Source organism: Ranitomeya imitator, chromosome 4, assembly GCF_032444005.1.
Source record: "Ranitomeya imitator isolate aRanImi1 chromosome 4, aRanImi1.pri, whole genome shotgun sequence".
Lineage (NCBI taxonomy): Eukaryota > Metazoa > Chordata > Amphibia > Anura > Dendrobatidae > Ranitomeya > Ranitomeya imitator.
In genome coordinates, this window is record NC_091285.1 from 573,267,919 (window position 1) to 573,295,177 (window position 27,259).

At 43.3% G+C, this 27,259-nt stretch overlaps 1 protein-coding gene across 4 annotated transcripts in view; it reads right to left on the reverse strand.

Annotated features, from left to right (window-relative positions):
* SLC51B (SLC51 subunit beta) overlaps nucleotides 1-26,245 on the reverse strand; it is a 34,626-nt gene extending 8,381 nt beyond the window's left edge. The window contains exons 1-3 of one of the 4 annotated variants that reach the window (XM_069766345.1): nucleotides 26,096-26,245; nucleotides 16,272-16,394; nucleotides 6,513-6,603 (exon numbers count right to left, since the gene is read on the reverse strand). In XM_069766345.1, coding sequence (XP_069622446.1) covers nucleotides 6,513-6,603; nucleotides 16,272-16,371 — 191 coding nt within the window. In that variant the 5' untranslated portion in view covers nucleotides 16,372-16,394; nucleotides 26,096-26,245. Of the gene's footprint in view, nucleotides 1-6,512; nucleotides 6,604-16,271; nucleotides 16,395-22,569; nucleotides 22,723-25,845; nucleotides 25,967-26,089 lie in introns of those variants that run through there. The other 3 variants (XM_069766346.1, XM_069766348.1, XM_069766349.1) reach the window with 3 other exon arrangements.
* Nucleotides 26,246-27,259: the final 1,014 nt, after the last annotated feature.

Genomic DNA, 27,259 nt, shown 5'->3' on the forward strand with positions numbered 1-27,259 from the left:
TTTTTTCTGTAAGCACAGATGACAAAGGCCAATACAAGTCCATGGGTCCATGAAAAACGTACAGCACACAAATGGCTCTCCATATTTAACACTGCAAAGTTTTGGAGAAGCTTCATAATTTCATTCTTTCTTTAACAAAACCGGTAAGACTGATGACACTAAAGGTAAAAACAGACACACGGATGACACACTGATGGTAAAATCGAACACACGGATGGCACACTGATGGAAAACACTGATGGCACTAGTACCAGACTGTCACATACATGTTTAACCATGGACGTATGAAGCAGGCCTTATGGAGTTGAAATGTGGAGATTCTCCACCTTTATTAGACCAGAGATATTACGCAATGGCTCATAACATTAAAATCACTTGCACGTGATGTGAATAACATTGATTATATTATATGTTAGGTAGCAAGTGAACACTTAGTTCTTGAAGCTGATGTGCTGGAAGCAGGAAAAATGGTCAAGTATAAGGATCTGTGTAAAGCTCACTCACACTTGCGTACAAATCAGACGAGTTTTATCCAATAAATAAATCGGACTACTGTAGGACCAGTGTAATTCAATGAGGCCGTGCAGATCTGGGTATTTTTTCTCAGCTGTAGTCGGAATGAGAAAAAAAAATTGCATGCTGCGATTTCACTCCAAAATTGAACAGTGCAACAAAAAAAAAAAAAATCACATAACACACAGACCATGAGTATAACATCTGATTTTTACGGATACATTACAATTCTGTAAGATGGGAAACTGTAAATAGTCCTGTAAAAGATTAATAGCTGCTGAGTAAAAAAAAACGGATTGCACATGGACGACAAGTGAGAAAAAATCGTCCCACTCTCCTGGATGAGAATGGGACCAATTATGTATATACTAGATGGTGGCCCGATTCTAACGCATCGTGTATTCTAGAATATGCATGTCCACGTAGTATATTGCACAGCCCACATAGTATATTGGCCAGTCACGTAGTATATTGCCCAGCCACGTAGTATATTGCACAGCCCACATAGTATATTGCCCAGCCACATATTATATTGCCCAGTCACGTGGTATATTGTCCAGCCACGTAGTATATTGCACAGCCCACATAGTATATTGCCCAGCCACATAGTATATTGCCCAGCCACGTAGTATATTGCACAGTCACGTAGTATATTGCCCAGCCACATAGTATATTGCACAGTCACGTAGTATATTGCCCAGCCACGTAGTATATTGCACAGTCACGTAGTATATTGTCCAGCCACGTAGTATATTGCCCAGCCACATAGTATATTGCCCAGCCACGTAGTATATTGCCCAGACACGTAGTATATTGCCCAGCCACGTAGTATATTGCCCAGCCACGTAGTATATTGCCCAGCTTCGTAGTATATTGCCCAGTGACGTAGTATATTGCCCAGTGACATAGTATATTGCCCAACCACGTAGTATATTGCCCTGAAACGTAGTATATTGCCCAGCCACGTAGTATATTGCACAGTCACGTAGTATATTGTCCAGCCACGTAGTATATTGCCCAGCCACATAGTATATTGCCCAGCCACGTAGTATATTGCCCAGCCACGTAGTATATTGCCCAGCCACGTAGTATATTGCCCAGCCATGTAGTATATTGCCCAGCTTCGTAGTATATTGCCCAGTGACGTAGTATATTGCCCAGTGACGTAGTATATTGCCCAACCACGTAGTATATTGCCCAGTGATGTAGTATATTGCCCAGTCACGTAGTATATTGCCCAGTTACATATTATATTGCCTAGTGACGTAGTATATTGCGCAGCAACGTAGTATATTGCCCAGTTACGTAGTATATTGCGCAGCCACATAGTATATTGCCCAGTGACGTAGTATATTGCCCAGTGACGTAGTCTACAGCACAGAGCCACGTAGTATATTGCCCAGTTACGTAGTATATTGCACAGTGACGTAGTATACAGCACAGAGTCACGTAGTATATTGGCCAGCTACGTAGTATATTGCCCAGCCAGGTTTGTCACAGGTTAAAAAATAAACATATACTCACCTTTCCGAGGGCCCCTTGTAGTCCACGGCAGCTTCCGGTCCCAGGGTTGGTATGAGCGCAGGACCTGTGATGACGTCGCGATCACATGACCGTGACATCATGGCAGGTCTTTCTAGCGCAGGCGTGCAGGGCCTGTGATGACGTCGCGGTCACATGACCGTGACGTCATGGCAGGTCCTTCTCGCGCAGGCGCGCAGGGCCTGTGATGACGTCACGGTCACATGACCGTGACGTCATGGCAGGTCCTTCTCCCATACCATCTTTGCCACCGGAACCTGCAGCGGAAGATAGCGGCCGACGCGAGCGACTATGGATGGGTGAGTATAGCAGGTTTTTTTTTTTATTATTATTTTTAACATTACATTTTTTACTATTGATGCCGCATAGGCAGGGTCAATAGTAAAAAGTTGGGGACACACAGGGTTAATAGCGGCGGTAATGGAGTGTGTTACCCGCGGCATAACGCAGTCCGTTACCGCCGGCATTAACCCTGTGTTAGCGGTGACCGGAGGGGAGTATGCGGGCAACAGGCACTGACTGCGGGGAGTAAGGAGCAGCCATTTTCTTCCGGACTGTGCCCGTCGCTGATTGGTCGCGGCAATCATGACAGGCAGCTGGCGAGACCAATCAGCAAATGAATAACCGTGACAGAAGGACAGACAGAAAGACGGAAGTCACCCTTAGACAATTATATAGTAGATGCTAGTGTGAACTAGTCCAAACTTTGATAAAGGACAACATGAAATGGCTCGACAACCAGGAGACAGCGTCTCCTAAAGGCAGAACTTCTGGGTGTTATCTTTTATGCTGGACAAAACAGAGCAGCAAATTATGCTAGTTAGGTTTTTTAATCTTGTTTGGGTTAAGCATTAAGCCATCTTTACACTTGACATTTTTGGGTGCATTTTTGGGGTTAAAAAGAAGCCGCATTTTACAGTACTAGCAAATTCAATGAGACTTCAGAAATCTCATGCACACACTGCTTTTTTCTGACTGAATTTGAGCACTACCAAAGAAATGAGCCAGAGTATAAGTTGGTATATGTGCAATATGTAAGAGCACGTTGACACTTTGGTCATTCCACAGACAAAACCCAAGAAAAAAACATAATGATCATATCCCCTGTAGTAAGTAAATAGTAATAGTACATGTATATAACACAGGGTACTTAGTTAACGCTATTTTGATCAAAAAGCATAAAAGCCATCCCACCACGACAAGGTGTACCAATAGGGATATCCTATCCTGTCTCTAGTATTCAGGCTATGAGCACACAGTGCGTTTTTGACGCGTTTTAGCAGCATTTTTTCCTCGCGGAAATGGGCCACAAACGCTATGGAATCCATATGCAAGCTTTTTCAATGACAATCCTGAAGTGTTGTGCACATGATCAGTAAATTTCCGTGCGTATTTGCAGTGCGTTTTTTCTGCAGCACGTCAATTCTTTGTGTGTTTCTGCAGCGTTTCTGCACCCATTGACTTCAGTTGAATCAGTCAAATCTGCAGCTAAAACGCAAGTATAAAAATGTTTGCGTATTTGCTGAGTTTTTGTTTTGCGCTTTACTGGCTTCCTATGGTGGTTTCCATGCTGTCATCTGTGTGGCAGCATGGGAAACACTGGCGCAGTGGTTCTCATCGGTGGTACCACCACCGCCAGTAAGACCGTCGGTCAGAGTGCTGCGGGGTCATGCTGTCAGATGTGATCGTAACCTCACAGCTGTGACTGTCACCGGTAATAAATAATAATAATCTTTATTTTTATATAGCGCTAACATATTCCGCAGTGCTTTACAGTTTACCCACATTATCATCGCTGTCCCCGATGGGGCTCACAATCTAAATTCCCTATCAGTATGTCTTTGAAATGTGGGAGGAAACAAGAGAACCCGGAGGAAACCCACGCAAACACGGAGAGAACATACAAACCCTTTGCAGATGTTGTCCTTGGTGGGGTTTGAACCCAGGACTCCAGCGCTGCAAGGCTGCAGTGCTATCCACTGCGCCACCGTGCTGCACCGGTAGTAACGTTACCGCAGACTGTCGGTCAGAGCACTCCGGGATCATGCTGTCAGATGTGAGCATGACCCCACAGCTGTGACTGCCACCTGTGGTAATGCTACCACCGATACTTTCGATCACAACGCTGCGGGATCATGATGTCAGTGTGACCCCCACAGCTGTGACTTTGACCCACAGGCGTGGGCCGATGAGACTACTGCCCCCATTGGGCTATGTCTGCTGGAGGAGCCGCTTATGGGAGACATAGTCTCCTCTGCCGGCACCTGTGCTCCCAGTTAAAAAAAAGTAAAATTACATACATAGTCAAATAAAAATAAAAAACATTATACTCACCTTAACGCCCAATCCCTGACGCCCTCGTCTCTTGGAAATAATGTAAAAAAATAAACAACCATATACTCACCTGTCCGCCGTAGTCCACATAGTCCCGAGTGTCCCACAGCGATCTCACGTGTAGAACAGTCACATAGAGAGATGTGACCGCTTTACCTGGCCGCCGTCTATACACTGACAGGAGGTAATCACTCTCACAGTGTATCACTGAGCTACCGTGAGAGATCACCGAAGTTCATCAGCTCCGGTGCTCTCACTTATGGCAGCGCTGCGTGAGAACTTTCCCACGCAGCAGTGGTGCCGTAAGGGAAATCACCGGAGCTGATCAGATGATGAACTCTGGTGAACTCTCCCACGGCAGCTCAGTGATACACTGCGGGAGCAATTACCTCCTGTCAGTGTATCGCTGGCTTTCTTTGAGAGCAGTCACATCAGTGATATGACTGCTCTCAAAGTGATCAGGATCATCGTGGGACATTATGGATTATCTTCTCTGCGGACATGTGAGGAATATTGTGGTTTATTATTTTATTTTTGTTGCAGGTGACGAAGGCTTTGGTAGATTAGGCATTCAGTAAGCATGGTTTAATTATGATTATTAAATGAGTCTGTGTCATTATTTCACAGAAAGGACTTTATTCTGGGTGTCTGTGTGTTTATACAATATCACTATGGGGCTACTAATGGATAGGTGTCTTATAGACTCCTCTCCATTACTATGCTGTGGGCTTGATGTCACCTGACAATACAAAGGTGACATCAACCCCACAAATATGAACCCCACTTGCCACTGCTACAAGGCAAGTGGGAAGAGCGAGGCTAAGCACCAGATTTGGTGCATCTTAAAGATGAGCCTTTTCAGGGCGGATGAGAGCACATTCATTAGCTGATTGCCCCTGCTTCTTTGTCCTAGTAACTGGTGAGGTCCTTTGTGTTGGGGCACTGAATGAAATAAATATGTCTCATGTGGTATGATCAGACCATGTCACTATACGATCAGACATGGCTATTACACAGTACACAGCAGGGGCACATTTATAAGATTATCTCGGCACAGGAACATTTTTTTAAACACATCCAATTGTGGAAATATTATTATTCCAAGATCTATTGATTAAAACGAACTTTTGTTCCTTGGAAAACCTCTTGAAAGCTGGGGTCCTAGATAGCAGTCACTGTGCTCCCCAAGGGATGCCAAGGAGGAACTGCGATACAGTGGGTTTATAAAAGTCACAAAGTCTTTCCACAGCATCATTGCAATTACAAATGGCTAATTATTAAACCACATGTGGTTTCTGAAAAACTGTATGTCCATTATAATAAGCAAATACTTCAGAACAATACAGCAGAAAATAGCCGAAGCTAATGTAGAGCATCTCCTTAGCCCTGTGGTAGGCTACTTTCACACTAGCGTCGGACTCGGCCCGTCGCAGTGCGTCGGGCCGAGGTTCCGATGCTAGCAGTGAAACGGAGGCACATTGTAAGGTGCGGGGAGGTGGGGGCGGAGTTCCGGCCGCACATGCGCGGTCGGAAAAAGCTGTCCGTTGGCAGCAAAAAAGTTACATGTAACGTTTTTTGCTCCCGGCAGACCGCCACAACACGGCGCAACCATCGCACGACGGTTGCAACGTGTCAATGCGTCGCAATGCGTCGCTAATGTTAATCTATGGGGCAAAAACGCATCCTGCAAACAACTTTGCAGGATGCGTTTTTTCCCCTAAACGACACATTGCGACGTATTGAAAAAAACGCCAGTGTGAAAGTAGCCATAGCTGCATGGTAACCCCACTATCTGTGATGATCCAGCCCTGAGGGTCATTGTTATTTCGACAGAGTTCTGACATGAGACCTGTTTATTTCATTCAGCGCCCCGACACAAAGGACCCCCACCAATTACTAGGATGAAGAAGCAGGAGCAAACAGCTAATGCATGTGCTCTTCAGTTGGCATTTAATGTCTTTCATAAGAAAGTGGCAGCAGTTGTAGAGGGCTTTGTCTGCCAAAATTGCAATGAAACTCTATCATGTGAAAAATAACCTTTTGCTTCTGGACAACAGGCCCGTTCATTTTGGTTTGAAATATAAATGCTACAGAACCTTGGAGGATGAAATCTTGACTCTTACCTGTTGTTTAAGATATTTTTGGCAAGAAGAAATAATCCTAAAAACAATCCAATGAAGGATAAGGTCAGGATAGTGTAGTTCCAGACTGTTACTGTTGATTGAAAGAAAAACAAAATCATTATAGAACTTTACAAAGGAAATGAGCCACTCGTCATCCCTTGTATATGTGAGGCAGAGATCTAATGCAGACGATAGCACAATGAATTCTATATCTAAGGCCCCGATAATGCACCTGTAATTCATGAATGAGTACTTCTGTCCTGACCCACGACTTGGGAATAATACAATATTTTATGGTCATTTTATTGCTGTTATACTGCTATGCAATCTGGTTTGCCTTTTAGAGTTTTGTCCTGTCGCATTTCCTGTAGTCCAGCCCTTATGTAAACAATAGTGATGAGCGAATATACTCGTTACTCGAGATTTCCTGAGCACGCTCGGGGGTCCTCCATAGTATTTTTTAGTGCTCGGAGATTTAGTTTTCCTCACCTCAGCTGAATGATTTACATCTCTTAGCCAGCTTGATTACATGTGGGGATTCCCTAGCAACCAGGCAACCCCCACATGTACTTAAGCTGGCTAACAGATGTAAATCATTCAGCTGCGGCGATAAAAACTAAATCTTTGAGCACTAAAAAATACTAGGAGGACACCTGAGCGTGCTCGAGAAATCGCGAGTACAGAGTATATTCGCTCATCACTAGTAAACAACCCCTCTCTTCTTCCCCAGCTAGTGTTTGTCAGACATCTTGCTAGGTTCATCTCTCTACATTCCTGGTTCAGAATTGTCTTTTCACCTGATACAGCTACTGCTGTTACTATTGTGAATAATACAAGAATTCAGCCTGAGAATAAACCTCTAGAGGAATCTTCATACAGACCTCTGCACAGGGGCGGACACAGACTGCAGAGGGCCCCTGTGTAAGAAATCTTCCCGCCCCCCCCCCCCCCCTCCCGAAGAGCAACAAAGTTATGTAAACATATAGGATGTAATATTTATTATCAGTTTAGAACACAAATATCAACTCTAAATAATAAATTTAAGTTCCATACTTATCAACTGAATATAACACAAAGCAGTCATGCAATTGATGTCATATCTGCACAGAAGACACTTGAGATCATCCTGTCAGCCAATCACAGATGTGCTTGTAAGGCTGGGCTCACATTGCGTTAACAGCAGCCCGTTCAACACATGCGTTAAACGGGCTGCGTTAACGCAAGTGCCGACATGCCATCGCGCTAACGCGGATAGAGCTAGCAGATGCTCTATCTGCGCTAGCGGTGACGAACCTGGAAATGCTGCAGCCCGCGTCCCAGGGTCCGTCACTCAATGATGGCACATCGCTAGCGCACACCCATTTATGCGTCCGACATAGGGCTTAATGGCGGCGTTAACGGACTGCATTACACCGCGTTATGCCACGGGGTAACGCAGTCCATCTAACGGACTACGGAAGCATAATGTGAACCCAGCCTAAGGCAGTGTGTGATTGGCTGAGAGGTAACCATGCACAAATGTCACTGTGCACTCCATAAAACCTTTAACATGTACCAGGCGCTCTGTAGACCTCTATCCCCATCCACCCCGTATAGTGGATCGATCATTTTAATACATTTATTCCAATGGGGCCAGCCCTACCCCTACCTAGACCAGTGATTAGTTCATTCCTCCCCTCACCCCCCTTGTTGTGAGTTCTGTTTTTGGGCTCCCTCTGGTGGTTACTGATGGTACTGGGTGACTTGTCTTTCCTGGGTTTCTGGGTTCCACCTGTTCCATCAGCATATGGGAGTTTCCTATTTAACCTGGCTTTGCTGGCATTTCCTCGCCGGTTATCAATGTATCCAGTGTGTCTTGTTACCTCTGCTCCCTGCTCCTAGAACCTTCTGGACAAGCTAAGTTTGGATTTTCCTGTTTTGTGTTTTGCTTAATTTGGTTTTTAGTCCAGCCTGCAGTTATGTGATTCTCTGCTGCTGGTTGCTCTAGTGGGCTGAAATTGCTTTTCATGTACCATGAGTTGGCACATGAGTTCAAGTAATTTCAGGATGGTTTTTTGAAGGGTTTTTCGCTGACCGCGCAGTTCACTTTTGTATCCTCTGCTATCTAGCTTTAGCGGGCCTCATTTTGCTGAAACTGTTTTCATACTACGTATGTGCTTTCCTCTCATTTCACCGTCATTATATGTGGGGGGCTGCTATTTGCTGTGGGGTATTTCTCTGGAGGCAAGAGAGGTCTGTGTTTCTTCTGATAGGGGAAGTTAGATCTTCGGCTGGAGCGAGACGTCTAGGATCATCGTAGGCACGTTCCCCGGCTACTTTTATTTGTGTGTTAGGTTCAGGGTCGCGGTCAGCTCAGGTTCCATCGCCCTAGAGCTTGTTTGTATCTGTGCTTGTCCTTTTTGTGATCCCCTGCCATTGGGATCATGACAGTATAACCGGCCCACAAAGTGTTAATTGTATTGGCTGAAGTAGGAGGATAAGTAGTCTGAGGAAGTTTTTTTTTTTTTTTTTTTTTCCCCCTCAGAGTTTGCTGCCTAGCCTTATTGCAGCCTGGCTACTTCCTCCTCCTCTTAATCTTTGAATGGCTCTGATCTCAGCTGTTTATCATGGACGTCCAGAGTTTGGCTTCCAGCCTGAATAATCTTGCCACTAAGGTTCAAAATATACAGGATTTTGTTGTACATGCTCCTATGTCTGAACCTAGAATTCCTGTCCCAGAGTTTTTTTCTGGAGATAGATCTCGTTTTCTGAATTTTAGGAACAATTGCAAGTTGTTTCTTTCTTTGAAATCTCGCTCCTCTGGAGACCCTGCTCAGCAAGTCAAGATAATTATATCTTTCCTGCGGGGTGACCCTCAGGATTGGGCATTTGCATTGGCACCAGGGGACCCTGCGTTGCTTAATGCGGATGCGTTTTTTCTGGCATTGGGTTTGCTCTATGAGGAACCTAACCAAGAGATTCAGGCTGAAAAAGCTTTGTTGGCCCTCTCTCAGGGGCAAGATGAAGCAGAAATTTATTGTCAAAAATTTCGGAAGTGGTCGGTACTTACTCAGTGGAATGAGTGCGCTCTGGCTGCAAGGTTTAGAGATGGCCTTTCTGAGGCCATTAAAGATGTTATGGTGGGGTTCCCTGCGCCTGCTGGTCTGAATGAGTCTATGACTATGGCTGTTCAGATTGATCGGCGTTTACGGGAGCGCAAACCTGTGCATCATTTGGCGGTGTCGTCTGAACCGTCACCTGAGATAATGCAATGTGATAGAATTCAGTCCAGAAGTGAACGGCAAAAGTATAGGCGGAAAAAAGGGTTGTGCTTTTATTGTGGTGATTCAGCTCATGTTATATCAGCATGCTCTAAACGCACAAAAAAGGTTGATAAGTCTGTTGCCATTAGTACTTTACAGTCTAAGTTCATTCTGTCTGTGACTCTGATTTGTTCATTATCATCCATTTCCGTCGATGCCTATGTGGATTCAGGCGCTGCCCTGAGTCTTATGGATTGGTCATTTGCCAATCGCTGTGGGTTTAGTCTGGAGCCTCTGGAAGTCCCTATTCCTTTGAAGGGAATTGACTCTACACCTTTGGCTATGAATAAACCTCAGTACTGGACACAAGTGACCATGCGTATGACTCCCGTTCATCAGGAGGTGATTCGCTTCCTGGTACTGTATAATTTGCATGATGTTCTAGTACTTGGTCTGCCATGGTTACAAACTCATAATCCAGTCCTTGACTGGAAATCAGTGTCTGTGTTAAGCTGGGGTTGTCAGGGGGTTCATGATGATGCACCTCCGATTTCTATCGCTTCATCTACTCCTTCTGAGATTCCTGTGTTTTTGTCTGACTATCGGGATGTTTTTGAGGAGCCTAAGCTCAGTTCGCTTCCTCCTCACAGGGATTGCGATAGTGCTATAAATTTAATTCCGGGCAGTAAATTTCCCAAAGGTCGTTTGTTCAATCTGTCAGTGCCAGAGCATACTGCTATGCGGGATTATGTTAAGGAGTCCTTGGAAAAGGGACATATCCGTCCATCTTTGTCCCCTTTGGGAGCAGGTTTTTTTTTCGTGGCCAAGAAAGATGGTTCCTTGAGGCCTTGTATAGATTATCGTTTTTTGAATAAGATTACCGTAAAATATCAGTATCCTTTGCCATTGTTGACTGATTTGTTTGCTCGCATTAAGGGGGCTAAATGGTTCACTAAGATTGATCTTCGGGGTGCGTATAATCTTATACGAATAAAGCAAGGTGATGAGTGGAAGACCGCATTTAATACGCCTGAGGGCCATTTTGAGTATTTGGTAATGCCTTTTGGACTTTCTAATGCTCCTTCAGTCTTCCAGTCCTTTATGCACGATATTTTCCGTGAATATCTGGATAAATTTATGATTGTGTATTTGGATGATATTTTGGTTTTTTCTGATGACTGTGAGTCTCATGTTCAGCAGGTCAGGAAGGTGTTTCAGGTCCTGCGGGCCAATTCCTTGTTTGTAAAAGGCTCAAAGTGTCTCTTTGGAGTCCAGAAGATTTCTTTCTTGGGGTATATTTTTTCCCCTTCTACTATTGAGATGGATCCCGTCAAGGTTCAGGCTATTTGTGACTGGACGCAGCCTACATCTCTTAAGAGTCTACAGAAGTTCTTGGGCTTTGCTAGTTTCTATCGTCGTTTTATAACTAATTTTTCTAGTGTTGTTAAGCCTTTGACGGATTTGACTAAGAAGGGTGCTGATGTTGCTAATTGGTCTCCTGCGGCTGTGGAGGCCTTTCAGGAACTTAAGCGCCGGTTTTCTTCTGCTCCTGTGTTGCGTCAGCCAGATGTTTCGCTCCCTTTTCAGGTTGAGGTTGATGCTTCCGAGATTGGAGCGGGGGCGGTTTTGTCACAGAGAAGCTCCGATGGCTCAGTGATGAAGCCATGCGCGTTTTTTTCTAGAAAGTTTTCGCCGGCTGAGCGGAATTATGATGTTGGTAATCGGGAACTTTTGGCCATGAAGTGGGCATTTGAGGAGTGGCGTCATTGGCTAGAGGGTGCTAGACATCGTGTGGTGGTCTTGACTGATCACAAAAATTTGATTTACCTTGAGTCTGCCAGGCGTCTGAATCCTAGACAGGCTCGTTGGTCACTGTTTTTCTCTCGTTTCAATTTTGTGGTTTCATACCTGCCAGGTTCAAAGAATGTGAAGGCGGATGCTCTTTCTAGGAGTTTTGTGCCTGACTCCCTTGGAAATTCTGAGCCCTCTGGTATCCTTAGGGATGGGGTGATTTTGTCTGCTGTCTCCCCAGACTTGCGACGTGCTTTGCAGGAGTTTCAAGTGGCTAAACCTGATCGTTGTCCGCCTGAGAGACTGTTTGTTCCGGATAATTGGACCAGTAGAGTCATCTCCGAGGTCCATTCTTCTGCGTTGGCAGGTCATCCTGGAATATTTGGTACTAGAGACTTGGTGGCCAGGTCTTTTTAGTGGCCTTCCTTGTCGAGGGATGTGCGTTCTTTTGTGCAGTCTTGTGAGGTTTGTGCTCGGGCTAAGCCTTGCTGTTCTCGGGCCAGTGGATTGTTGTCACCTTTGCCTATCCCGAAGAGGCCTTGGACGCACATTTCCATGGACTTTATTTCGGATCTCCCTGTCTCTCAAAAAATGTCCGTCATCTGGGTTGTGTGTGATCGCTTTTCTAAAATGGTTCATCTGGTACCCTTGCCTAAGTTGCCTTCCTCCTCTGAGTTGGTCCCTCTGTTTTTTCAGAATGTGGTTCGTTTGCATGGGATTCCTGAGAACATCGTTTCTGACAGGGGATCCCAGTTTGTGTCTAGATTTTGGCGGACTTTCTGTGCTAAGATGGGCATTGATTTGTCCTTTTCGTCTGCATTCCATCCTCAGACGAATGGCCAGACTGAACGAACTAATCAGACCTTGGAAACTTATTTAAGGTGTTTTGTTTCTGCTGATCAGGATGACTGGGTTACCTTTTTGCCGCTGGCCGAGTTTGCGCTTAATAATCGGGCTAGTTCTGCTACCTTGGTTTCTCCTTTCTTTTGTAATTCGGGGTTTCATCCTCGTTTTTCCTCTGGTCAGGTGGAACCTTCTCATTGTCCTGGAGTGGACATGGTGGTGGATAGGTTGCATCGGATTTGGAGTCATGTGGTGGACAATTTGAAGTTTTCCCAGGAGAAGGCTCAGCAGTTTGCTAATCGCCGTCGCCGCGTGGGTCCTCGACTTCTTGTTGGTGACTTGGTGTGGTTGTCTTCTCGTTTTGTTCCTATGAAGGTCTCTTCTCCTAAGTTCAAGCCTCGGTTCATCGGTCCCTATAGGATCTTGGAAATTCTTAACCCTGTGTCGTTTCGTTTGGATCTCCCGGCATCGTTTGCTATTCATAATGTGTTTCATCGGTCGTTGTTGCGGAAGTATGAGGTACCTGTTGTTCCTTCTCTTGAGCCTCCTGCTCCAGTGCTGGTGGAGGGAGAATTGGAGTATGTTGTGGAGAAGATCTTGGATTCTCGTGTTTCCAGACGGAAACTCCAGTATTTGGTCAAGTGGAAGGGTTATGGTCAGGAGGATAATTCTTGGGTGGTTGCCTCGGATGTTCATGCTGATGATTTGGTTCACGCTTTTCATCGGGCTCATCCTGGTCGCCCTGGTGGTTCTCGTGAGGGTTCGGTGACCCCTCCTCAAGGGGGGGGTACTGTTGTGAGTTCTGTTTTTGGGCTCCCTCTGGTGGTTACTGATGGTACTGGGTGACTTGTCTTTCCTGGGTTTCTGGGTTCCATCGCCCTAGAGCTTGTTTGTATCTGTGCTTGTCCTTTTTGTGATCCCCTGCCATTGGGATCATGACACCCCCTATTTTCATGTGTAATGTAAAGACCCAGTCCGGCGGGTCACTGAGGCTCTGGGAAGAGTGAACGAACTACTGCCCGTGCACAGCAACAGTGAGTCACAAGCAGAGCAAGCTTCAGTGACTCACTGTGACTGAGAGGCCCTCCCCCTCCCTCTCTCCTCCTGCCTCCTCTCTTCCTGGTCCAGCGTCTGCTACCTGTCACCTCACTGCAGCAGTGACAGCCGGCAGGACAGCAGCATAATGTATGCTAACAGGTGAGGTGGGGGGCCTGTTTAACTGTCATATCACATGCGTGCAGCAGAGCGGGCCCCCTTGCTTCTCCTGTTAGCAGTAATACTGCCGCTGGCTGTCATTCACATTCATTGCTTTGTATGTCCGTCGGGGGCCCCCTCCCAATGTGGGTCCCTGTGCGGTTGCACAGGTTGAACAGGTGGTATGTCGGCCCATGCCTCTGCAGTCGAGTTGAAGCTATCTGTTGAAATCACTTTGTGTGACCCTCGTCAATACAGACATCCATAGAAATGCTGTCTCAAGAGCCCCATACTTGCAACCTAGTAATGGAGGCAGAATAACTTCTGCTGATATTCATAGGTCTGATTCTTGCTTTATTTTATTTTTTTGCAAACTGTCGTATCAGATATTTAAAAGTAAGTGGGTCAACGCAAAAAATGGATAGCACTTGTCTCATCTAAGTACTGTGCATTTTATACTGCCTGAGGCCTCATTCAGACATCTGTGTTTCACGTATGTGTTATATCCATTTTTTTGTCACGGATACAACACGCGCCCATTATAATCTATCGCGCTATTCATATGTCAGTGTTTTTTGTGGACCATGTGTCTGTGTTAAGTTCATGGAGACATGTCTGTTTTTTTCCGGTATCACAGATGAAAATGCCGATAAAAATCTATGGGTCCGTGAAAAACACGTAGCGCACACAGATTGCATCAGTGTACAGTCCATGTGCTATCTGTATTTAAGTGAAAAGTATAGAAGAAAATTTGTAATTTATTTATTTTCTTGTCCATCCGTGAAAAACACTGGTGACCACACTGATGGTAAAAACAGACACACGGACTATACATTGATAACACACTGATGCAAAATACTGATAGCCCCAGTAAAAAATGTTCAAATACATGTTTATACACCGATGTATGAATAAGGCCGGCGTCACACTGGCGTTTAAAACGGCCGAGTGCAATGCGATAAAAAATCGCATTGCACTCGGACCAATGTTAACATATGGGGCAGCTCCCAGCAGCCGACTTTTTGTCGGCCGTTTTTCTCGGTCCGAGACAATCGCAGCATGCTGCGATTGTCTCGGACCAAGGAAAACTCTCGGCTCACTCGCACCCATATAAGCCTATGGGTGCGAGTGAGACAGCGCACACAACTCGGATATCATCCGAGTGATGTGCGCTATAAGTGGACCCCAGCAATGGAGGAGATGGAGAAATTCATTTCTCCGCCTCCTCCGCAGCTGTGCTCCGATCCTCCCTGTGCGAGAGAATCGGAGCACAGACGCATGACACTCGGCTCCTGCTCTGCTGTGAGCAGGAGCCGAGGGTCATTAGCATATCGCATCCGATGCAATACGCCAGTGTGACGCCGGCCTCAGGCTTAATGCAGTGTTCCCCAACTCTAGTCCTCAAGAGCCACCAACAGGTCATATTTTCAGGATTCCCTTAGGATTGCCCAGGTGATGGAATTATCATCTGGGCAATACGAAGGAAATTTTGAGAACACGATCTGTTGGTGGTTCTTGAAGACTGGAGTTGGGAAACACTGATTTAATGAGTAGGCAAAGCTTGCAAATTCTTATTTTTTTGCCTACAAGAAATAACGATTTCATAATGATTTCAAAAATGAACACACAGACCAAATAGATGAAAATCGAATCTAGCACACTGATAAAAAATTGTCTCTTTTATCTTCATGTGCAAAAAAAGTCCGTCTTTGGCTTGGTTCACATTAGAATTTCTGTGCGCAGCGCATCATCTGCATGCGCAAACGCATGTTTACGCAGCTTTTTTTGCGTCATGCGTAAACTGATACATATAAAAAACGCTGTTTGTGCATGTGTTTGTATTAGTTTTTGCCTGCGTTTGCATTATGCGCATGCGTTTGATATTTCCAGGAGGGCGTGTCTCAATGGGCATGTCTCAAACAAGTTCCTGGACATGCGCAGTCTGAAGTACACAAGCGCATCGAATGCATGGGTACGCCTATCCTTGCGTGCCGATGCGTTTTCATAGACAGTAATGCATTGTTTTGACGCACTCCATCTGCAATCATCTGCATGCGGATGACTGCGCATAATTGACGCCTCAAAAAATGCAACATTTTGCGATCGCCGGACCCCGCCGCACACCGCGAAATGACGCATGCGTACGCATCCGCATGCGAACTGATGCAAACACATGTCCCTGCGTAAACCATATTAAAGATAGGTACGCAAGACGCATGCGGATCTATGCAGATCAAATGCTGCACACAGATACACAAATGTAAAAACCGGCCTTTATGAGCCCCTAAAGGTTTGTCCAGTATAAGGACATTGAGGACCTATCCGTAGGACAGGTCATCAATATCGGATTGATACCTGCCAACCCCACCAATCAGCTGTTATTAGCTGATAGCTATTAGTGGATGTAAATACATGGAACGATCTACAAAGCAAAGTTCCATTGAACATGTAGCAGCCGCTGCAGGGCACTACAGATCAGCTCCTATTCTCATTCAATTTTTGTGATTCCTAATTATTATACCAGGGCTAACCTTAGATTGATTAGTACCCAGAGCAATACCTTCTATTAATACCCCCTGTCCTGTGATTTACCGTATAATACCTAGATAATGCAATCAAAGTGTCCAAATAATATTGCTCTAAGGTGGTGAAATAAATTTTAAACCATGTCATCTATTATAATACTTACGGTCCCCAGTGCGAAAGTAATAAATAGCTCGCTCCATTTTCTTCCTGGCTTCTTCAGCTGCAGCCATTGCCTGATCTTGCCCGCTACTTGCATCAGCCATGTTTACAGCTACTCCAGTGTTTTCTGGAAAATAATATATGAACAGCACCATTTAAAACCTTCATGTCTAACTAGTGTCTGCTGTCATAAATACTTCAGCCGGAGATCATATGGGAACAGAAAAATAAGACTGTTTGGGTTTCGGAAACTGTGACATAACTTCCATAGTCTCTGTCAGATTGTGCCATTGCTGGTCAAAAGAAAGGAACCCATTGACAAAAACGAACGGAGCTAACTGCAATGCCAGACAGAGCCAGAGTGTCAAAGCCCATTATTCAAGGATTTGACTAGGAGACAGTGCCTTTTTTTAATTTAACCCCTTAACCCCCAAGGGTGGTTTGCACGTTAATGACCGGGCCAATTTTTACAATTCTGACCACTGTCCCTTTATGAGGTTATAACTCTGGAACACTTCAACGGATCCCGGTGATTCTGACATTGTTTTCTCATGACATATTGTACTTCATGATACTGGTAAAATTTCTTTGATATTACCTGCATTTATTTGTGAAAAAATGGAAATTTGGCGAAAATTTTGAAAATTTCGCAATTTTCCAACTTTGAATTTTTATACCCTTAACTCACAGAGATATGTCACGCAAAATACTTAATAAGTAACATTTCCCACATGTCTACTTTACATTAGCACAATTTTGGAACCAAATTTTTTTTTTGTTAGGGAGTTATAAGGGTTAAAAGTTGACCAGCAATTTCTCATTTTTACAGCACTATTTTTTTTTAAGGACCACATCTCATTTGAAGTCACTTTGAGGGGTCTATATGATAGAAAATACCCAAGTGTGACACCATTCTAAAAACTACACCCCTCAAGGTGCTCAAAACCACATTCAAGAAGTTTATTAACCCTTCAGATGTTTCTCAGGAATTTTTGGAATGTTTAAAAAAAATTAACATTTAACTTTTTTCACAAAAAATTTACTTCAGCTCCAATTTGTTTTATTTTACTAAGGGTCATAGAGAAATTGGACCCCAAACCTTGTTGTCCAATTTGTCCTGAGTACGCTGATATCCAATCTGTGGGGGTAAACCACTGTTTGGGTGCATGGCAGAGCTCGGAAGGGAAGGAGCGCCGTTTGACATTTCAATGCAAAATTGACTGGAATTGAGACAGGACGCCATGTTGCGTTTGGAGAGCCCCTGATGTGCCTAAACATTGAAACCCCCACAAGTGACACCATTTTGGGAAGTAGGGAACTTATCTACATGTGTGGTGAGCACTTTGACCCACCGAGTGCTTCACAGAAGTTTATAATGCAGAGCTGTAAAAATAAAAAATCATATTCTTTCACAAAAATGATATTTCGCCCCCAATTTTTTTATTTTCCCAAGGGTAACAGAAGAAATTGGACCCCAAAAGTTGTTGTGCAATTTGTCCTGAGTACGCTGATACCCCGTATGTGGGGGGCAAACCACTGTTTGGGCACATGGCAGAGCTCGGAAGGGAAGGAGCGCCATTTGACTTTTCAATGCAAAATTGACTGGAATTGAGATGGGATGCAATGTGGCGTTAGGGAGCCCCTGATGTACCTAAATATTGAAACCCCCAACAAGTGACCCCATATTGGAAACTAGACCCCCCAAGGAACTTATCTAGATGTGTTGTGAGAATTTTGAACCCCCAAGTGTTTCACTACAGTTTATAACGCAGAGCCGTGAAAATAAAAAATCTTTTATTTTTCCACAAAAATTATTTTTTAGCCCCCAGTTTTGTATTTTCCCAAGGGTAACAGGAGAAATTGTACCCCATAAGTTGTTATGCAATTTGTCCTGAGTACGCTGATGCCCCATATGTTGGGGTAAACCCTTGTTTGGGCACACGGGAGAGCTCGGGAGGTAAGGAGCACTGTTTTACTTTTTCAACGCAGAATTGGCTGGAATTGACATCGGACGCCATGTCGCATTTGGAGAGCCCCTGATGTGCCTAAAAAGAGGAAACCCCTCAATTCTAACTGAAACCCTAACGCAAACACACCCCTAACCCTAATCCCAACCCTAACCATAACCCTAACCACACCCCTAACCCGAACATGCCCCTAACTCCAACACACCCTTAACCCTAATCCCAACCATAACCCTAAACACACCCCTAACCCTAATCCCAACCCTAATCCCAACCGTAAATGTAATCAAAACCCTAACTTTAACCCCAACCCTAACCCTAACTTTAGCCCCAACCCTAACCCTAACTTTAGCCCCAACCGTAACTTTAGCCCCAACCCTAACTTTAGCCCCAACCCTAACTTTAGCCCCAACCCTAACCCTAACTTTAGCCCCAACCCTAACTTTAGCCCCAACCCTAACCCTAACTTTAGCCCCAACCCCAACCCTAATGGCAAAATGGAAATAGATACATTTTTAGATACATTTTTTAAACGTTATTATTTTTCCTTAACTAAGGGGTGATAAGGGGGGGTTTGATTTACTTTTATAGCTTTTTTTAGCGGATTTTTATCATTGGCAGCTGTCACACACTAAAAGACGCTTTTTATTACAAAAAATAGTTTTTGCGTCTCCACATTTTGAGAGCTATAATTTTTCCGTATTTAGGTCCACAGAGTCATGTGAGGTCTTGTTTTTTGCAGGACGAGTTTACGTTTTTATTGGTACCTTTTTCGGGCATGTGACATTTTTTAATCGCTTTTTATTTCGATTTTTGTGAGGCAGAATGACCAAAAACCAGCTATTCATGAATTTCTTTTGGGCGAGGCGTTTATACCGTTCCACGTTTGGTAAAATTGATAAAGCAGTTTTATTCTTTGGGTCAGTATGATTACAACGATACCTCATTTATATATTTTTTTATGTTTTGGGGCTTATTTTATATAAAAAATAATTATATAAAAATTTATCGCTTTATTCTGAGGACTATAACTTTTTTATTTTTTCGCTGATGATGTTGTATGGCAGCTCGTTTTTTGCGGGACAAGATGACATTTTCAGCGGTACCATGGTTATTTATATCCGTCTTTTTGATCGCGTGTTATTCCACTTTTTGTTCGGCGATATAATAATAAAGCTTTTTTTTTTGCCTCGTTTTTTTTTACGGTGTTCACTGAAGGGGTTAACTAGTGGGACAGTTTTATAAGTTGGGTCGTTACCGACGTCACGATACTAAACATGTGTACTTTTATTGTTTTGTTTTTTTATTTAGATAAAGAAATGTATTTATTGAAAGAATATATTTTTTTTTTCTTTATTTAGGATTTTTTTTTTTTATTTTTTTTTACACATGTAAATATTTTTTTTTTTACTTTATAACATTGCCTCGGGGGGGGGGAGGGACATCATGTTATAGTGTCCGATCGCTGACCTGACACTTTGCAATGCACTGTGTCAGATCAGCGATCTGACAGACACTGCAGGGAGGTTTCACGGCGCCTGCTCTGAGCAGGCGCTTGAAAGCCACCTCCCTGCAGGACCTGGAAGGAGCCGCGCGGCCATTTTGGATCTGGGGCCTGCAGGGAGGAGGAGGTAGGAGACCCTCTGAACAACGCGATCACATTGCGTTGTTCCGAGGGTCTCAGGGAGGCACGCAGGGAGCCCCCTCCCTGCGCGATGCTTCCCTATGCCGCCGTAACGCTGCAATCATGTTTGATCGCAGTGTTCCGGGGGTTAACGTGACCGCTCCTGGCACATAGTGCCGGATGTCAGCTGTAATGATCAGCTGACACCTGGCGGCGATTGGCTGCGCTACAGCTGGGGCTGTAGATATATCTGTCTTTATGTGAACAAAACAGAGACGTGTCCATTTTTAATCCAATCAAGCTCATCCATTGAAATCAATAGGTCTGTGAAGAAGCACAGGGATGTCATCAATCGGAGGGCTGTCAAGATTTTACTGTTTAATGGTAGAAGACACTTGGATACTTTATTTTTGTTTGCATATGAGAAAAATATATGCCGCACTGAAAGTAAAAAATGAACACATAGGTAAAAAATGGATGAAAATCATGCAGCCCAGCAGGGGCGGACATATCATTGATGCAACTTGTGCGGCAGGACAGGCGTCCAAGAGGTAAGCGGCCCTTTTCTACCTCCAAAGCAGGTACAATTGTGCATTTTTAGGAGCTCTTGGACTACAAAGGGCCCATATAGTGTTCTTGCACAGGGGCCCTTTTAATGTCTGTGTCCCCCAGTGAGCACAGTGATGAAAAAAATGAGCCATTTTCAATAGTATATGTAAAAAATGGCTTTTCTTAATGCATATATTGGAGTTTAACCTGGATTAGGACTGGTTTTGAATGAGATCTGGCCGTGCGCTATATATCATCTACATCATTGCTGTACTCACTAGTGTCATTTACTGTCATCTCCCATTTACTTGCATCATGTAGGTGAGTGCCCTCGGGGGTGCAGCATATTTATCTGATGTCTCTTGGTTACTGGTACAGCATGTCCCAGCGTAGCTCAGGTTATATGTGACATTGCTGTATATGCCCATACCCGTGCTATAGAATTGCATAACTGTCTGGAAGATGGATACGTGTATGGTATACATGTGTTTATTCAATTGACCTATTAACAAGTAATGTAGTGGAGAAAAGTACAAAGAAATGTTGCAAAACCTTTTTAGAAAATAAAAAAAATAACCAAAAAAAACGGAAGAGGGACAGAGACACATGGGGACACTACCACCATTATTATTATTATTATGTAGAACCATGCAGCAAAAGCAGAGGACTCGAAACTGGAAAAACTTTTACATGTTCCCGCTCCTATAGGATAAAATCCAAAATATATTTAGTTCATATTAAAACATGTAAATGCTCCTAAACAGCACTCAAACACCAGGGAAAAAGCGGCGCTTTACGATCACAGCAGCGATCTTTGTCAAACTGAACTGGATCTGAGAAAATCTGGTGGAATAGATAGCAGAAGAGGCTTTATTGTTCCTGATCTTCATTTGTATGAAAGAGTCCTGAGAATAATTAGCATCACATACCACTGGAATCAGGGTCTCTGCCCCTACATCATGCTGCTCTGGGAATAGGTAGCAAAAAAACTGGTGACAGATTTCCTTTAAAGTGCCCCAAAAATGGATTTTAGCACACGGATAGATCTTCAGGGGATTTGCAGGGAATCTTGCAATTCCACATATTCCCTACTCTTGGATCTCTCTTATGGGTAAGTGAACCAAATCTATTACTAAACATAAATTAGGGAGTATTTTTTATTTAGCGGACATATTTTGCCACCTCTACGTATGAGGCCAGGCTCACATGTTCAGTATTTTACATCATTTTTATAAGCCAAAACCAGGAGTGGAACAATCAAAGGAAAAGTATAATAGAAACACGTCATCACTTCTGTGTTTTATCAAGACCAAAATCAGCGCAGCCGTCTACCGGGAAATTTTAGAGCACTTCATGCTTCCCTCTGCCGACGAGCTTTTTGGAGATGGATATTTCATTCTCCAGCAGGACTTGGCACCTGTCCACACTGCCAAAAGTGCCAATACCTGGTTTAAAAACAACTGTATCACTGTGCTTGATTGGCAGCAAACTCGCCTGAAATTAACCCCATAGAGAATCTATGGAGTATTATTAAGAGGAAAATGAGAGATGCCAGACCCAACAATGCAGATGAGCTGAAGGCTGCTATCAAAGCAACCTGGGCTTCCATAACCCCTCAGCAGTGCCACAGGCTGATCGCCTCCATGCCACGCCGCACTGATGCAGTAATTGATGCAAAAGGAGCCCTGACCAAGTATTGATGGCATTTACTGAACATACTGTTCAGTAGGCCAACATTTCAGATTTTAAAGTCATTTTTCAAGCTGGTGTTGTAAAGTATTCTAAATTACAGAAATAATGACTTTTGGGTTTTCATTGGCTGTAAACCATAATCATCAACATTAACAGAAATAAACACTTGAAATAGATCACTATTTGTAATGACTATATAATATGAGATTCACTTTTTGTATTGTAAAACTGAAATAAATTAACTTTTTGATGATATTCTAAGGCCGCCGTCACACTAGCAGTATTTGGTCAGTATTTTACATCAGTATTTGTAGCCAAAACCAGGAGTGGGTGATAAATGCAGAAGTGGTGCATATGTTTCTATTATACTTTTCCTCTATTTGTTCCACTCCTGGTTTTGGCTTACAAATACTGATGTAAAATACTGACCAAATACTGATAGTGTGACGGCAGCCTAATTTACTGAGAAGCACCTGTATAAAGTTATCTACGGTCAGATCCAGTTTCTGCCCACACGCCGCCGTTATCTCTCCTGTTATCATGCTGATTTTCTGCAGGGTTCTTGTCCCCCAGGTCAGCAGGCATGACTCAAGGCTTTGCTCTCTTTCTTTTTCTGTTGTCTTATCCAAGTAAACACTCCCGAGGTGAACAGACTCATGACTTTCACCCAGGAAACTCCCACATGAAATGTCTATCTGAGCAGAATCAAGCAGCCATAAGCCTGTCTAAGCCACAGCCCAGAGGGGAAACACTCAGGGAACCGAGGGTAAATCCAAAGAAAGTCACAAAAAAATCTATTATATTAGACCAGGTTCAGATGAGCGTAAAAATCATCACAATTTCATTTAAAAAAAAAACCTAAGATGATTTTCATCCTTATTCCATCTGTGTGTACGTATTTACACATCGACAGTTTAAAATCTAGAAGACTTAAAACTTTCCTAGGTTAATAATAGCAATATAGCCGTACAAATAGGATGCAATACAGATGATCCATAAAGGATCCAATTTTTTGTGCAACCATAGACTTGAATAGGTGATTCTCATTTGAAACATGGGATAGATTTTTTAAAAATTGGCCCTGTCATTAAGGGGTTAAAGATAGAGTGACTGAAGATAGATAGATAGATAGATAGATAGATAGATAGATAGATAGATAGATAGATAGATAGATAGATAGATAGATAGACAGAATAGTGGATGCTGCTAATTTTTTCACACTGACATTTGGTCTGTGAGAAGAAATGGTCATCTGATCTGCCTACTTGAATACTCAGGGATTACCTTTACAGTGAATTCCTACACTAAGGATTTTGTTGCCGAAAATTCTGCGACTGAAAATCAATTCTATTCATATCAATGGGTTGTTTAAGAAAAATGGGACACCTGTAGAACTTTGCACAACAAAAAACTGCCTGAATATACCCTTAAGAACCCCATGAACACTACAAAAATGTTGGCAGAGCTCCCCGATATCAATGGGATTGGCCTACAGTCTAACGTGTATGGGGAGTGCTGGTTGACTGTCAGGAGGAGATGCCGATAGGGCATGTTCGATTTTGGACCTCCAATCGTATAGTTCTCCTGGCGATAAGTCACACCAGTCGACGTATCAGGCAGAGTCCTTCTCATAGAGAACACAGGAGCACTTGGCCAAGCTGGTGCTCCTGGGTATGGTAGAGACGGCCAAGATGTTTTGGAAGCATCGTTCATCCAATAGTCATATAATGTCTATGGGGGCCTATAGAGTCTAGAGGAAGGTCAAGCATATAAAACCTTCAGCTTTTGGGCAGCTCTATTTTACAGAGCTCCATGTGATGACTTATTTTACAGAGCTTAGATTACACTACTCCTTGTGATAGCAGCTGATTATTGGAGCTCCTGGAGGAGAAACCTTCAGCAGCTCGGCTTCAGAGATTTTTTTTAAAAGGAGTTGTCATAATCTGACGAAACTGTTTAAGGCCGGTTTCACACGTCAGTGGCTCCGGTACGTGAGGTGACAGTTTCCTCACATACCGGAGCCACTGACACACGTAGACACAGTGAAATCAATGCATCTGTGTAGATGTCATTGATTTTTTGCGGACCGTGTCTCCGTGTGCCAAACACGGAGACATGTCAGTGTTCGTGGGAGCGCACGGATTACACGGACCCATTAAAGTCAATGGGTCCGTGTAAAACACATACCGCACATGGACGTTGTCCGTGTGCAGTCCGTGTGCCGTGCAGGAGACAGCGCTACAGTAAGCGCTGTCCCCCCCACTGGTGCTGAAGCCGCGATTCATATCTTCCCTGCAGCAGCGTGAATAATCGTGTTTAAAATAAAGATCCATGACCCCCCCCCCGGCTGTTATTAAAATACTCACCCGGCTCCCTCGCTGGCTGGCGCTGCTTCCTGTCCTGGCCGCACCTTCTACTGTATGAGCGGTCACGTGGGGCCGCCCATTACAATCATGAATATGCGGCTCCACCTCCCATAGGGGTGGAGCCGCATATTCATTACTGTAAATGAAATGAAATGGATCTTTATTTTAAACAAGATTAGTCATATCTTCTCTACAGCAAACGCTGCTGCAGGGAAGATATGAATCGCAGCTTCAGCATGATGCAGGGGACAGCGCTAAACTTTAGCGCTGTCTCCTGCACGGTGCGTGGGGTACCCAGTGGGCACACGTGTGCCGCACGTGTGCCACACTGATGTGCCACAGAAACGCGCCGGCACATGGACACGGATAATTCCGGTACCGATTTTTCCGGTACCGGAATTATCTGGACGTGTGAGACTGCCCTAATAAAGTTTGTGCTCCCACAAATTGGAAACTCCTGTTCCTTCTTCCAATACAGGTCCTGTTATGAAAATGTTGACCCTTCTGCGGTTTGTATGAAAATTGTCCCTCCATAGCAAGACCATTAGTCTTTTTCGGTACATGTGTTCTAGTGCAAAAAAATAAAAAATAAAAATACAAAATAGCTGGCACCTTTTCAGTGGATTTACAATATACGTAAGGTACCTTCACACGTTTTTGTAAGAAATCCTTTTTTTTTACACCTTTTTTCCTATGGTATTTTTCTTCATTTATGTTGTCTTTTTTGGGGATTGAGGTGTTTTGGTGTTTTTTTTTTGTTTTTTTTTACAAAAGTATTAGGGTTGGCATTTTTTGAGTGTTTTTGCTCTTTTGTTCCTGCCTAAAACATGCATGTGTAAGTGTACCCTAAATTTTTAGGAGGCTTTTCTTTCGTTAGACTAACATTGGCCAAACTCAAAGATTTCATCAAGATCAGGCGACAGTCTAATGTGTATAGGGGACTCCCAAATATCCTGACAGATGATGTTGTGGGAGAAAAAAATATATAATGTTGAATTGGTGACAGCAGACCCTTTTGTTCTGCGGGAGATAAGCCGCCGTCGTCAGGGGAGTTTGACAGCGGCTCTCGTGCTCAGAACACGGGAGCGCTCAGTGAAGACGAGCGGTCCTGTGTATGTCATGTCGGACTAGGGAGAGAATGCTGTTGGCTGAAGAATCCGTCCATCAACTATAAGCTATCTACCGGTATATCATACTATGTGCTTCATTTTTCCAGTACTAGTTCTTCCACACCATTTGCTATGGGTCACACACTCATTTATAAGGCCATTACTACTTTTTCGCATTCATGCTCAGCCAACTTCATGAATAATAAAATAATCAGAAAATAACCAGTCCAATTTAAAGTAAAAATAAATAAATCAGTAACAGTCTGTAACCTACAGTGTGCCAATTACGTGGCTTCGTCGACTGCATATAAACCTCTGGGTGATATCTCATGAGCCCGGGTGACACAACTTCCTCAGCACCCCCCTAAGGTTACATCCCGCACTCCCTATAGTTATATTCCTGGGGAAAAAAATTGGTAAACTATTTTATCATATCAAATGCAAAAACCCAACCATATAAATCAAAGATCGATGATCAGATCATTCTCTAAGCATGCAGAAATAAACATATGCCGTACCGGTACCTTCACAGATGTGTAACCAGTGGGTTACAAGTCATTGGCAGACTGGCAAACTCTGCCCTGTGTTTTATATTTCCAGCTAGGAATATCCAGTGCCCTTGGCATACAACCCTTCTTATCTCTGAGAGCAATAACTTTTTGATTCCTGTGGTGTCTTTGACCTTAGGTTTCTGGTTATTCTGTAACCAGCCCATCCCCAACACAGAAGCAGAAAAGCCCTGACAGCGAATGATCTTTTAACTCTTTCATTTCCCTGGACCTGTTAAACTCTTTAATTCAAATCAGTTTATGCGGTCTTATGAGTTATAATTCATTCCTGTTGTTAAATTGCATCAGTGAACTGTTTTTTTTTAGTATGATATTATGTGTACTGTAATTGTTAGCACAGAAATGCAATATTTTTAATGCTGTCAGACATTTGATTTTCTCTTTAAATATGACCCGTTACAAATTATTATATTATTTAAAGGGAACCTGTCAGGTCCCCCATGCCATCCAACTCAGCACCATGTATCAGTAAATTCCCTGCCTAACTAGACCTGTATAATGTTTTTAGCTAAAAGTTAGGTTTTTAAAAGCATTTAAATTGTCCCCGATTTCCATTCTAATTAGTCCTTTGACCAGGGCTGCCACTAGGAATTTCGGGGCCCCATTCTGGCAAAATTTTCAGGGCCCCCTTGTGACTCCGCCCAGGCTCCATCCCAGCCAGAAAACTTATACAGAAAAGAAATACCACCGTTATAAGGATATAAAATACTATGAATACTGAAAACAATAATATATACCCCCCAAAAAAGTATTCAAAAGAATAGAAGAAAATATATTGATTAAATTTTATTTTATTGACAATCAAATCATGATTATACACAAAACCATGAAATAAAATACTTATAAATAAATCATAAAAGCCGCACAATGCACAAGACTTTTATTAGAAATAAATTAAAAACAATTAATGTCCAGTGAACCAATTTTAATATATGAAAAAAATATATATTGAAAATTATACATATCTGGAAATATCCATATATGTATAAATATGGAAAAAGATGTGTTACACAGGGGACAGGGAGCAACAGACCATGTAGCAGTAGGTATATACAGGTCCTTCTCAAAAAATTAGCATATAGTGTTAAATTTCATTATTTACCATAATGTAATGATTAC